Genomic DNA, 14,719 nt, shown 5'->3' with positions numbered 1-14,719 from the left:
CCCTCCTCTAGTATGTAGCCCAAGTGTGCCCCTGGACAGCGGATGACAGCCCAATGGAAGGCAATGGCTATGGAGGCCCGGGGCTGTTATTCGAGAGGCTGTCCAAGGACCGTGACTTTGGGAGCAATTTGGAGTCGCGTTTAGGGGAAATCTTAGAGTACAGAGAGCAGATGCTAAATGTCTCAGGAGTGCTCTGAGCACTGGAAGATTTGGAGTTTCTGACCAATCAGGAATGGGAGCTGGAGATCACCAACAGACAGCTGCTAGACTGCTGCGCAGCATGTCAGGGCTCCCTTTGCCTGGGACTATCAGGAAGGCAACAGGGCAGAGTAACAGTGAGCTTTGCCCATCTCCACCCACAGCTATGGGAGCTCTTATTGCAAATGCAGCAAGTGTTAACTGACATTGACGAACCTGTTTCTGCACAGGATGAGATTGGATGGAGGAATGCGTCTGTCCAGAAGCCTGATAAGGGTACAGGAGATGGAGCAGCCAGCTCATCTTCCCATTTGCACTTCAAGGGCTCAGGGGAAGAGGAATCCATCCTCATTTCCCAGCCACAGATTACAGGAAGTATGGATTTAATTGACTTTTCTTTAAAGGATGTTATGGATTATTCTTCACCTACTGAAGTGCAGGCACTGGGCTCAGGTGCCACCAGCCCCTGCCCTGGATTTTCAGTAAATCCAGAGACTCAGGATTTAATAGGTTTTTCTGCTGAGGAAGAACAACCTGGTGAGCCTCCAGCCAAAGAGCTGGCATCAGGGCAGAACATCACCAAACTCTATCTATCTTAGTAAATGTCAGCTGTATGAGCAGAAATACAGTATTAATAAAGTGCCAGCTGTAGGTCATGGCAAATGTTCCTGGTATATTAGCAGTTGTGCATTATATTGGAGCTTTCTGCATGTGGGCCTCTTACTTGGGGAAGAGATGGCTCCAGGATGAAGAATAGGAAAGCCAGTGGAGGAAGTGTGATGTTTTGGGCAATGTTCTGCTGGGAAAACTTGGTCTTGTCATTCATCTGGATGTTACTTGACATATACCACCTGCTAAATATTGTTGCTGACCAGGTAAACCCCTTCATGGAAATGGTATTACCTGATGACAGAAGCCTCTTTCAGCAGGATAATGCACCATGTCACATAGCAAAAATGATTCAAGAATGGTTTTAGGAATGCAACAATGAGTTTGAGATGTTGACTTGGCCTCTGAATTCTCCAGACCCAAATCCATCAAGTATTTGTGGGATGTGCTGGAAAAACAAATCCAATCCATGGAGGCTCCACCTTGCAACTTACAGAATATGCTACTAACACCTTGGTGCCAGATACCACAGCATACCTTCAGAGGTCTAGTGGTGTCCATGCCTCAACAGGTCAGGGCTTATTTGGCAGCAAAAGGGGGAATTACTCAATATAAGGTGGGTGGTCATAAAGTTAGGGCTGATCAGTGTATATTTCAGTGTTTTTGCTGTCTATGCTACTGATCCTTCCAGTCCAAATAATATGTGCCTTCTCGTTATGTGATACCACTGTGTCATAGCAAGTTGAACATTGTTTTTACATCAAAATAGCCTCCAGCGATGGATAAAGATAGGTGCTCCTTATACAGTTTGTTTCTGTTTTGTTTCTGACAGGCCATATCATTCCTAACACCCCTGGCTGTGATTTTTGTAGTGAAAATCATCCAACGGACAGACAGAACAGACATAAAGGAAGCCTGCCTCGGTAAGCAGATGTTCCATATAACTGATAACTGGCTAATAGAAGTGAGCTCTGATACTAAAAATGTTTTTCTCGGAAATAGTAAATTACAAAATTATTATTAATATATCAAGTGACACAATGCCTGCTTATATATTCCACTCACTGTATGATCTTTGTCAGTGAACTGAAGCCAGGAACAGGGAGTTCATACAAGTTCACAATAGCAAAGCTGAATTTATATACAGTACACAGAAAAAGAATATTGCACTGTGTAGCTGTTTTTTTTTTTTTTTTTTTTATGAAAGAGAAATGATCATATTTTGTATATATTTTCTTTATTATGCTCAGGATTAAAATGTAAAATGCTTGCTTCATTATTTTAGTTAAATATGAACCATTGCACATGAGCATTATGTAGCGCTACTTCCATAGGAGCCGCTGGTATGTATATTGCCCAAGTCTTTCCCAGATGTTTTGACCCATAGCCAGGGGCACAGGCTCAATCATGCGTTTCTTCAATAACCAGTCTAAGGGTGTTGTTTTTGTTGTTTTTATTTTTTGAAGAACTTGGATAGGGTTGAGGGAATTGAGTGGGATACTCCAAAACAGAAACAATGTACAAACAGTGGACTTAGCTTTAGGATAGTAGCAGTAGTTAAATGCAACCTCCTTTCTTTAGAGTCACAAGAGCAGTGTCCCTTTATAGAGAATTGGGTGGACTAAGCTCTTCAGGACACCAGCCAGTGTCCCCTTTAAACAGCCCACAGCTAACTCTTTCTCTAAACTAGAGGGGCGTCAGGAACCCAAAGTCTCTAAGATCTCTAAGAACCGTCTGTACTCTCACAAGGCACAAGGGCAGCTGGTTGTCTTATCCCAACTTCTAAGCAATGCCTATCTCTAGTGATACCAGGCCAGATCTTCCGCAAACAGCCCTTCAGTCAGCTCCCTGTGGTCTCAACTTCCAGGCCCTCAGGTCACCCACCTGAGGCCTCTCCACAGCAAACAGGTGGCAGCATTGCCCTGAAAGGGCAGCAGGCCCTCCAAGCTGGACTGATCATCTCCAGGAAAAGAACCAGAGCCCAGTGTTCTCAAATAATATATACAGTCTGCCAGCATGCCATCAATACCCAGCTCTCTGGGATTGGCCAGGGCTGTATAAATAGTCATGCTGCTATCTGCATAGCTCCACCCCTATGATCCAGAAAGTTCCCAGAGCTTTTTTGGACAGCAGAGGGAATAAACAGATAATATTACAGCCACACTGAAGACAGCGTGACAGGCTAAATTTTAATATAAAAAACACAGCTCCACAATACAAAATGAGCCACTCTATATCCATCTAGCAGCTTTCTAGGAGGGTACTACATTTATACTGTATATTTACATCACCAGATGGTCTTTCTCATGTCTACCAGGTTAACCTTGCTGAATTGCATTATTTAAAAAACCCTTTTGTTTAGTTTCCGTAGCTCAATTGATTTTAACTTGCCAGATCTTAGGTGTGATGGCTGCATTCTTTTTTTCAGGCTAGATACATTCCTACAAGTTCAGAAAATACCTGTTGATCCTGATAGAAATCCAGTGTCCTTGCAACTTTCTGTGTACTGAACAGAAATCTCAAACAATACTATCTGCTTTCCGAGCATATCCAGTGAACTACATAGACTCTCCTCTTTATGTAATGCAGATGAGAAGAGGGGGGGGGGGGTGGTGATAATGCTGCTGCTCCTTAAATACAGTATAGTGAGTATGTGTCACCCCAATAAAGAGGTGTATTACTGGCAGGATCACCAAGTTAAAATATAAGGAAAAACTTGAAGAAGGAAGCAATGCAGTAACCACACCTAAGGACTGATAAGCTAAAATATATAATTTTTTTGTAATTTGCGTGCTCCAGATAACACTCAAAATCTAAAAATTAAAATTATATCATATAAGTGTGATTTCTATGTAACATAATGTAATGGGAAAGCTCAAAGTAAATGTTTGCATTTACTTTAGGAAAGCTTTATTCCCTTTTGACTGTACATTGCAAAGCATGCAGGGAAAATAAGACAGTTTACGTAAACTGTTAGTATAGCACTAAGGTATAAACAGGTCAAGTTGGTGAGGATTCAAATTAGCATGACAGTTGTTTTTTCTTAAGTTTGGGATTGCTAAAAATACAAATGACATCATGTACATTTCTGTGAACTTTTGACACTCGCAAAATAAAACACAAAATGAATCCAGATAATTCAACATCATTGTTGGGACCTGGGATTAATAGGGAGGTGGATTTTATTTTTAAATATTATTGAAATAAAAAAAAAAATATATATATATATATATATATATATAAAATATATATACAGTATCTCACAAAAGTGAGTACACCCCTCCCATTTTTGTAAATATTTTATTATATCTTTTCGTGTGACAACACTGAAGAAATTACACTTTGCTACAATGTAAAGTAGTGAGCGTACATCTTGTATAATAGTGTAAATTTGCTGTTCCCTCAAAATAACTCAACACACAGCCATTAATGTCTAAACCGCTAGCAACAAAAGTGAGTACACCACTAATTGAAAATGTCCAAATTGGGCCCATTTTCCCTCCCTGGTGTCATGTGACTCATTTGTGTTACAAGGTCTCAGGTGTGAATAGGGAGCAGGTGTGTTAAATTTGGTCTTATCACTCTCACTCTCTCATACTAGTCACTGGAAGTTCAACATGGCACCTCATAGCAAAGAACTCTCTGAGGATGTAAAAAAAAAAGAATTGTTGCTCTACATAAAGATGGCCTAGGCTATAAGAAGAGTGCCAAGACCCTAAAACTGAGCTGCAGCAGGGTGGCCAAAACCATACAAAGGTTTAACAGTCTGGCTAGTTCCGAGAGTCTGGGAGACCAAGGAAGGGTCTGGGGACTGATGTAGCTGCAGAGGCCAATGAGTCCAGGGGGCTAGAGAGAATCTGGATGTCTCTGGAGGAAGCAAGCTTAAGATACCGGGCCAACCCTGTCAAGAGGCCATGTGGGCCTGAACAGCAAGGTAATGTCACCTAGGCTGAGAGAGAGCCTGAATAGCAAGTGGTCTGGGAGACCAAAACAAGCAGAGGTATTGCTGACCAGAGAGCCAGGTGGCTCTGTTTTTTTAATTGTGTTTTCTGACTGAAGTTGAAACCCCTGTGTGGGAATCCTGGATGGACTTTTGTTTTGTTTTTCTCTTTTTAAAAAAAGTGGGCTAACAGGCGCTTAACTATAATGCCTATGTGACATGGACTCACTGAACAAAAATAGCATCTACCACTGAGCTAAGCACCCCCATATTACAATATTGTATATATATATCCAGATCCAAACACCACATACAGCAACAGGTCACTTCTAATAGTGATTTACTGCAGGCTGCAATCAGCCAGCCATAGATCAACATAGTAATGATGATATATAGCAACAGCTCTGTCTCTAAGAGGAATACTAATCAGGTGACAAAAAAAATTACTGAGCAGGTGACAAAAAAACGAAATGATCAAAGAACTAACATTAAATTGTATTCATATAAGGTATACAACCAGCCAGGATTTCAGTTAACTGTCAGACCAGTGAAAGTTGAAATATGACTGTTATGCATTACTGCACTTTGCCCATCATCACTGTTCCTTGCTATATCTGTGCGGTTCTGAGCTGCTTTATGTGTGTCTATGGGCGCACACATCCTGGATCGGGAGTGCACCCTTACGAGTGTCCCTATAGCTACCAGCTTGCTATGGGGGCACTCGCAAAGGAGAAGGAAAAAAATCGCCTTTATAACCACTTTAATGTGAACCTTACCGCGCCTAAAATATTGTTAATGTAACAACAGTGCCGAAGTGCAGTTAGGTACCTTCCCTGACTTTAGTCCAAGTCAACATTACACCCCGCACCTAGTAATTCTTTATTAATTTTCCTTAACGACTTATTGTTGTTCCAGTTAAACATTAATAGTTGAATGACAGAGGACAGAGCTTAGCCAGAAAGGTGTAAGACCTAATCTTGATTTGGGCAGAGAGGGGCCCCTTTTACAGCCGTGGCCTGATATCCAGGGGCTTCACTGGGACACAGTGATCACTTTGAAGACCAGCATAAGCACTTGAAAATGCCAACTATGCAGTTGTTACCTTAAAGAACATTTTTTTATCCAGGTCAAATTCAACATAATAATCATTTTTATATATTTTTATATGGGTAAATTTTAAAATAAAAATCTGTTTTTCATACAGCTAGGAAATTTGATAAATGTTTAACATAGTAATTCTGTGGCCTTGTGTTACATCTCATACAGCGGTCTCCCTGGCCCTGGCTTTGAACGGAGTGTGCACTAACACAATCAAGCTCATAGTAGGAAGGTAAGCTTTTTACATTATACGCAATGTATATGTTAGACACTAACCTAGAACCCTGTCTAACTACATAATCTCAGGAAGCTCTTGTATATAATTTAAAATGATTACTAATATTCACCAAAGCTTTTCTCTAATGTTCATAATAATGCTAAAAACCCAACTCCAAGCACTACTTTAATTCTGGATACAGTGGTATATTTTTGTCTGTGTACCCTTTTTTGGAGGTTTTCCATTTACATCCTATACTAGTGACACCCTTTTAAAACTCTGGAGTACAGAGTGCCACTGGAACAAGAAATGCAGAGAAATTTCTCCAGTAGTGACATAACTAGCGGTAGAAACCTGATCCATTCTAACCTTTCCTAGGAATTTACATGACCTTCATGTAAAGAATACATTTTGTACATACATACATATTGTAAGAATAATTTCAAAGTTGCATTAATTTGACTCTTTTATATCTGCGTAGAGTTCAACTTTAAAGCTAAACTCCAGCAAATGGCTAGTTGAACTCTACGCAGATATAAAAGAGTCAAATTAATGCAACTTTGTAATTATTCTTACAATGTATTCTTTACATGAATGTCATGTAAATTCCTGGACTTGGTAACAGCCTCTTGCAATTCCTGTAAGATGCAAAGATTAGAGGTGGAATCAGTTGAAGCAGGCAATCGGTTCAGTAGAGTGCTAGAGAGACAGGCTGCGCACTACTTTGCACTGTCCAGTCAAAGGCTGGTGCAGGTTCAAGAAGACCTGAACTCAGAGGAAGTGGGTGTAGAACGATGCTGGCCATCAGACTAAGGACAATGGCAAAAATATATACTTTGGGAGGAAACCTCTGGATTGAAGCTAAATTTTGCAGCAAAAAGTCGGTTTTGTTATTTTATCATTTACTGCAACTCCTATGCATCCCTGTGTGGGTAAACACGGCCCTAGCATGGGCATAAGTTTAAGTACACTTGTGTGAATAGGGCCTTAGTCACGATAATGTCCCTTCCCCATCTCAGCATGTTGAAAAGTACAGGTATGTTGCATCTTGTCGTTTTCATTGCTTGTTTCTGCATATAATATACAGGAAATTGTCGTACAGAAAGAAAATCATGAACATTTTATTTTATATTCAGAAAACTGTGCAGGTGCAGTCATTATGGCTCCTGCTGTTTAGTAAGAAATCACTGTGCTGTAGATCAAGATAAAATAAAAAACCACCAGAGACAATCTGACCAATTATGTCTCAAAGGGAGGAAAATAAATCCTTCCTGGCTTCAAATATGACGACAAAAGTTGGTTTTCACTGTCAGAGCTCTACCTGCATGATGCAATATAAAAACTTTTATGGCTGTTCTTTCCACCTTTTTTTTCAATTTTTTGTCACTTTCACTATTTCATGTCCATAATTTCCTTAACATTCTTCTTGATTAACATACATTTTGTTTGGAAATTTGGGAGTGCATATCCTCTTACCTACACACTTTTTACTGGAAACCACACAGTAATGCATTGAAGATGATTTACTAAGGGATTCCCTTAGCTCAGTGAATGTGGTGAACATTTACTTTGCAAAAAACACCCATCAGAAATATTAAAAAAAAAAACTATGTTTTTGTTTGCATGTAATCTATGGATTCAAGTCAGCAGAGCTTCACCTCATTTACTATGCTCGGGGGAAAATTATCTGGCAAAGTGAAAAACCTGTTTGCCTGTAGTAAATCAACTCTACTGAGAGAGTGTTCTGTGTCTCTTCAGCAATGCATCCTTCAACCCCTATATTACTGCTGTGTCTTGCAGTGATGTAGTGTTTGGAGGATAAGACCCCAGCATGTGGTGGGGGACACAGACATGCAAATGCAAACAAATCTCACAGAGGCTCCAACGAAAGATAGGATAAAAGGTAGGCAACATTGGCTGCCGAGCATAACAACTTTTCTATTTCACAGAACAGGCATTTCAATTTTTTTAAGTAACCAAGAGGACCACTTTAACCACTTTACCACCGGAGGATTTTGCTGTCTTCCGTCCAGGCCACTTTTTGCGATTCGGCACTGTGCAACTTCAACTGACAATTGCGCGGTCGTGCGACGCCGTACCCAAACGAAATTTATGTCCTTTTTTTCCCACAAACAGAGCTTTCTTTTGGTGGTATTTGATCACCTGTGCGATTTTTACTTTTTGCGCTATAAACAAAAAAAGAGCGTTTATTTTGAAAAAATAACAATATTTTTAACATTTTTTTATATGAAATTCCCCCCAAAAAAGATGTAAAAACCAATTTTTTTAAAAATTTTTGGCCAATTTGTTTTATGCTACATATGTTTGGTAAAAAAAATCGCAATAAGCGTATTTTGATTGGTTTGCGCAAAAGTTATTGCGTTTACTAACAAAGGGAAAGATTTCTGTCATTTTTGGTGGTTTTTTTTTAACGCGTAATGGCGGCGATCTGCGATTTTTTTTTGCGGGACTGCGACATTGCAGCGGACAGATCGGACCCTTGACTGACATTTTTGACACTTTTGGGGGTACCAGTGACATTACTGCAGTAATCAGTGCTATAAATATGCACTGTTACTGTAAAAATGACACTGGCAGGGAAGGGGTTAATTTTATTGGAGAGGGAGGGGTTAATGTATGCCTGGTGCTTACTGACGTGTAGGGGGGGAGGTGACTGTGTGAGTCATGGACAGATCGGATATCCAGCTATGCTGAACAGTCCGATCTGTCACTCCCTGTCACTATGGAGATCCGCCCGCTGTGTTTACACACAGCGGGCGGATCTCCAGACTCGATCCCCGACGATCGGGTAAGAGCAGCGGCGATCGCCGCTGCTCCTCCCCTGGCCCGACTCCCGCTGTGAATGAAAACAGCGGGAGCGAGCCTCCGGCGGCGCGCAAGCGCCGCCCAGAAGGGGGAGTGTCCAACGACGTTAATACTACGTCGCTGGACGATAACGAACCACTCTGCCGCAGTAGTATTACTGTGAGCGGTTGTAGAGTGGTTAAAAAGTATTTCCCTAAAATACATTTATCCTTTTAAAAGGTAAGGGGCTTGTAATCTGTGCCAACTATCAGTACAACCATGTTTAACTGATATACTAGATATAAAAATTGAGACTGAGCGCCACACCACTTGTAAGAGGTCCAGATACAACTTTATTCCAGTAAAAGTCAGGTCATAGCCATAGCGTTAGGGTGATCTAAAAATGCCCCCTTCGTTAGGGCTTGATTGTAAGAAATGGGCATTTTTGGACCCGCAGAAAGTGTTAGACACGTTTTGGATTGGCCCCCTGATTTTTTCTGGAATACAGTGGTATCTGGACTTTGTAGCAGTGATGTCGCTTTTTAACCACTTCTGGATCGAAAGATTTTCCTCTTTAATGACCAGGCCATATTTTGCGATTCAGCACTGCATTAGTTTAACTGACAATTGCACGGTCATGCGACGCTGTACCCAAATAAAATTGATGTCCTTTTTTTCTCACAAATAGAACTTTCTTTTGGTGGTATTTGATCACCTGTGCGATTTTTATTTTTTGCGCTATAAACAAAAAAAGAGAGACAATTCTGAAAAGAAAAAAAAAACACAATTTTTTTTACATTCTGCTATATAACATTCTAAAAAAAAAAATGAAAAATCAAAATTTTTTAACATTTTAGGCAAATTTGTTTTCTGCTACATATTTTTGGTAAAAATAATCGCAATAAGCGTATTTTGATTGGTTTGCGCAAAAGTTATCACGTCTACTAACTACGGGAAAGATTTATGTTATTTTTAATTTTTTTTACTAGTAATGCCAGCGATCTGCAATTTTTAGTAGCACTGTGACATTGCAGCGGACAGATCAGACCCCTAACTGACATTTTTGACACTTTTGGGGGGACCAGTGAGTGACATTACTACAGTAATCAGTGCTAAAAATATGCACTGTTACTGTAATAATGACACTAGCAGGGAAGGGGTTAACATTGTGGGTGATCAAGGGTGATCAAAGGGTTGATCCTTATATAAGGATCACATGGGCTTTATGATCATTCCAGGGAGAAGAACGGTCAGCTGTGTTTACAACAGCTGATCGTTCTTCTCTCTCAGCACGATCGTGGTTGTCAGGTGGCAATCGGAGCCGCCTGACCCGTGCATCAGCTACCTAGCTGCCGAAATGGGGGCGGGAGCACCTAGCTCCCTGATTGTGACCGACGTAGCCCTACGTCAGTTTGTGCAGGAGAGCCACATTGCCACAGTAAATAGGCGGTGGCCGGTCGGGAACCGGTTCATTTCCATTTTTGTTACATTACACTACAAGCCAAGGAGACCATGGAGATCCTCTGGGGCGTAGAAGCCACCTGCCTTTGAATCAGATTATTTGCATCATTTGTGGCCTAGTTGTAGCAAACAACAGTTATTTCATTATCCTGAAATAAAGAGTTTTTCTAAATGTCCTAGCAACCCAATGCAAAGATATCTTGAAGAGCTGAGGACAACTTATAAACTGACAGGAGTAGATTCTGGATCCTTGCATAAGTTATAAGCATTGTGAAGTTTCCGTGGTAACAAGCCATTAATTATAAAGTCACCTAAAGCATCTAACCCACTGACCTCTAAGCTTATGATTTATATAAAAATGGAGTAAAAGAAAAGGCTTGGCCATAGCAACCAAGAATACGATTCCAATTATCATTTTTCCAGAACAGCTTAGAATCATATTGTTTGCCAAGCTCTGCACAGTTGTGTTTTATCTCCTTCATAGTGTAGCAGCTACCCCCGCAGGAACCGCTATTAACGATAGGTTCTCTTTTCTGCCACGACTTCTAAAGGTCCTCGGTCCCCACTGAAACCTGTTCCTAACTAAGGAGCATCCCTGGAAGTTAATGTGGAGAACCTGGTGCCTAATTCTGAGTGTTGGCTGACTTTCGTTGGGGCCCTTCTATAGGTGGTGCAGCTGTCCCTTTAGGAGTGGGCAGTGGATGGCTAGTGGGCTGATAAACAAGGGGGGATCCCTCCCGCATTAACAGTGTTGAGATAAGCATGGATGTTCAGCTCACCCCTTCTGGGACACAGGAATCCGATCCAGATCACTTGGCGGCCTGCTATCCTCTGAAGTCAGGTCCACATGCCTCAGGCTCCCTGCTCAGATTCTCACAAGGCTCATAGGACTTAGCCCTCTTGTCCCTCTCTTTAGAAGTCGGCAGATAGGCACACACAGTAGGTCCTCTCTTTTAAGCTGGCTACATATTATACAATTATTTTGTTCAATTTTCTTTAGATTTACCTTTATTTATGTAGTGCAAGGGCCCGCCTGATTGCATATAATTTGAAAGTGTTTAGGTTTGACTCCATATTATATGATTTTGGTAAATCTAATGGAAATTTGCAAAAGAAAATTGTATAATGTGTAACCAGCTTTAGGCTCTCTGCACAAAGCTCCCTCCGAATGTTCCTCTAGTTCTGCTCAGCTCAAATACTCCTTGGAAGAAGACCTCAACTTCTCCAGAATGCCCATAAAAAAACTACTGCGTCTCTCCTCCTATGTGTTCAGGGATTTATATCCCTTGTAGTCCAAGCCACAATTTGTTCCCATTGTACAGCACTCTTAAGGGAACTACAAGTCCCAGTGCCCTTTGCAGGAGGCATCATCCTTCTCCCCGTTGGCTCACTGGTTGGCTCACTGTAGCTGCTAGGAAGGGGAGGGGTGAGCAGGGGATTACACACACACACACATTTTATTCCTCACTCGGTGGGGGGGCGGGGTTGGTAAGAAAGCGCTTGGCAAAGCTGCTCCTCACGCAGAGCCTGCTCCTGTCACTGCTCATAGCAAGGTGGGGGTAAGCATATAAGCCGGGGGTTACACAGCCAGCTGCACCCAGCTACATCAGATTTTTTAAGGACATTCAATTTCTTAAAACGTTTATTGCATCAAAATAAATAAAAAAAAAAAAACAAATCCAATCATTGTTGAATCTAAGGAGACATACTGGATACATAGTATAGTATATATAATATTTTCCTTTTATGTGAAGTCTAGTGTGCTGGTTTCTATTTTTCTTTCATGCAGAACTAGGATCTCAAATGTAAAGATATCACTCAACAATCAGATGAATGCTGCTTATGTAGGGCCCATTACAACTAGAATTACACATCAGCGCTGCTCCCTGCATAGGTACACTGTACAGGATCATGACATCTTCCACTCAGTCTTTTCTCAGTCTTCCAGGTTTAGCAGCGTTGGGCATCCATTGACCCTGAAGATTGAAGATATATTGTTAGCAAAGAAGAGTTACTGAAGGCACAGTTCTGAGGTGGTGTGAACCAGGCACACCGGAGACGAGCCGTATTGCCTTGTCTTGAGGTGGGGGTTCGGTGGGAATGCACTGAAATAACCCCCCCCCCCCCCAAAGCAGTTTCCATAGCACCTATTATGAATGTACCCTAAAGAAAAATATTGCTGCCTGTGCTGTTTTTTTTTTTCTTTAAAAAAAAAAATCCCTGCAGGGGGGCAGTTGAAAAAAAAATATCCAAGAACAAAGCTTTATGGAGACAGATAAGAAGACAGAGGAAAACATTTCAAAAAAGATTAGAACCCCAAATGTTGAAGAATAATTAAAACTTTAACTAGTAAAATGAAGTAGTTTGTGCATGCCTAACAAAAAAAAAAAAAAAAAAAAACTTTTTTTTTTTAATTTTAGTTACTCTTGACAGTAAAAAAAAATATATATACAAAACCAGTACAAATAAGCAAAGGCAGGTTTGCTTTTATTCCTGCATTGTGCAAGATTAGCAGTTGTAATCAAACAGGGGTGATAATCAGCAGCCATTTTGTGCTGTACAGGTAGACGCTTGGTGTATGTGCACAGATCACATCCATGGCAACCATAAGAAATTAAAAGGCAAGCAGCATCATGAAGAGGGAAAGGTAATAAATCACTGACAATAGTAAGAATGCAGAATAACTACAAAATAGAAGGTGGTAGAAAAATGAGGTTTGACTTTTTCTTTCATCTTTCATCGGATTTATAGGAAAAAAATATGCGCAATTTTTCTGTCATAAAGACCACCATTTTTTTTTTTTAAATCTAAAATACAGCTTTCAAATTGAAGATGATTTAGTTGCACACATAAATGAAAAGTGCCACATACAGTATCTCACAAAAGTGAGTACAATCCTCACATTTTTGTAAATATTTCTTTATATCTTTTCATGTGACAAGACTGAAGAAATCACACTTTGCTACAATGTAAAGTAGTGAGTGTACAGCTTGTATAACAGTGTAAATTTGCTGTCCCCTCAAAATAATTCAACCCACAGCCATTAATGCCTAAACTGCTGGCATTAAAAAGTGAGTACGCTCCTAAATGAACATGTCCAAATTGGGCCCAACTATCCATCTTCCCTCCCCAGTGTCATGTGACTCGTTAGTGTTAGAAGGTCTCAGATGTGAATGGGGAGCAGGTGTGTTAAATTTGGTGTTATCATTCTCATTCTCTCATACTGGTCACTGGAAGTTCTACATGGCACCTCATGGCAAAGAACTCTCTGAGGATCTGAAAAAAAGAATTGTTACTCTACATAAAGATGGCCTAGGCTATAAGAAGATTGCCAAGACCCTGAAACTGAGCTGCAGTAAGGTGGCCAAGACCATACAGCGGTTTAACAGGACAGGTTCCACTAAGAACAGGCCTCGCCATGCGCCATGGTCAACCAAAGAAGTTGAGTGCACGTGTTCAGCGTCATATCCAGAGGTTGTCTTTGGGAAATTGACATATGAGTGCTGCCAGCATTGCTGCAGAGGTTGAAGGGGTGAGGGGTCAGCCTGTCAGTGCTCAGACCATACACCGCACACTGCATCAAATTGGTCTGCATGACTCTCATCCCAGAAGGAAGCCTCTTCCAAAGATGTTGGATAAGAAAGTCCGCTAACAGTTTGCTGAAGACAATCAGACTAAGGACATGGATTACTGGAACCATGTCCTGTGGTCTGATGAGACCAAGACAAACTTATTTGGTTCAGATGGTGGAGTTCAAAGATAAGTAGTCTTGCCTACAGTCAAGCATGGTGGTGCTAGTGTCATGGTCTGGGGCTGCATGAGTTTTACCGGCACTGGGGAGCTACAGTTTATTGAGGGAACCATGAATGCCAACATGAACTGTGACATACTGAAGCAGAGCATGATCCCTTCCTTTCAGGGACTGGGCCACAGGGCAGTATTCCAACATGATAACGACCCCAAACGCACCTCCAGGACGACCAATGCCTTGCTAAAAAAGTTGAGGGTAAAGGTGATGGGCTAGCCAAGCATGTCTCCAGACCTAAACAGAAGGGGGAGGAGAGCAAGGTCTCTAACATCCACAAGCTCTGTGATATCGTCATGGAGGAGTGGAAGAGGACTCCAATGGAAACCTGTGAAGCTCTGGTGAACTCCATGCCCAAGAGGGTTAAGGCAGTGCTGGAAAATAATGGTGGCCACACAAAATATTGACACTTTCGGGCATTGTCACTTAGGAGTGTACTCACTTTTGTTGCCAGTGGTTTAGACATTGTTGGCTTTGTATTGAGTTAATTTACATTGTTATACAAGCTGTACACCCACTACTTTACATTGTAGTAAAGTGTAATTTCTTAAAATGTGAGGGGTGTACTTACTTTTATGAGATACTG

The 14,719-nt window shown here is 41.1% G+C and overlaps 1 protein-coding gene across 1 annotated transcript in view; it reads left to right on the top strand.

The window, feature by feature from the left end:
• PLPP4 (phospholipid phosphatase 4) overlaps nt 1-14,719 on the top strand; it is a 204,323-nt gene that overhangs the window by 110,804 nt on the left and 78,800 nt on the right. Inside the window, exons 3-4 of the mRNA XM_082266782.1 lie at nt 1,640-1,730; nt 6,014-6,077. Of these exons, the coding sequence (XP_082122908.1) occupies nt 1,640-1,730; nt 6,014-6,077 (155 nt within the window). The remainder of the gene's footprint in view (nt 1-1,639; nt 1,731-6,013; nt 6,078-14,719) is intronic.

Source organism: Pelophylax lessonae, assembly GCF_965119305.1.
Source record: "Pelophylax lessonae genome assembly, chromosome: 9".
NCBI classification, from domain to species: domain Eukaryota; kingdom Metazoa; phylum Chordata; class Amphibia; order Anura; family Ranidae; genus Pelophylax; species Pelophylax lessonae.
The sequence above is the reverse complement of the archived record's forward strand: the minus strand, read 5'-3'. Positions and strand labels throughout refer to the sequence as shown.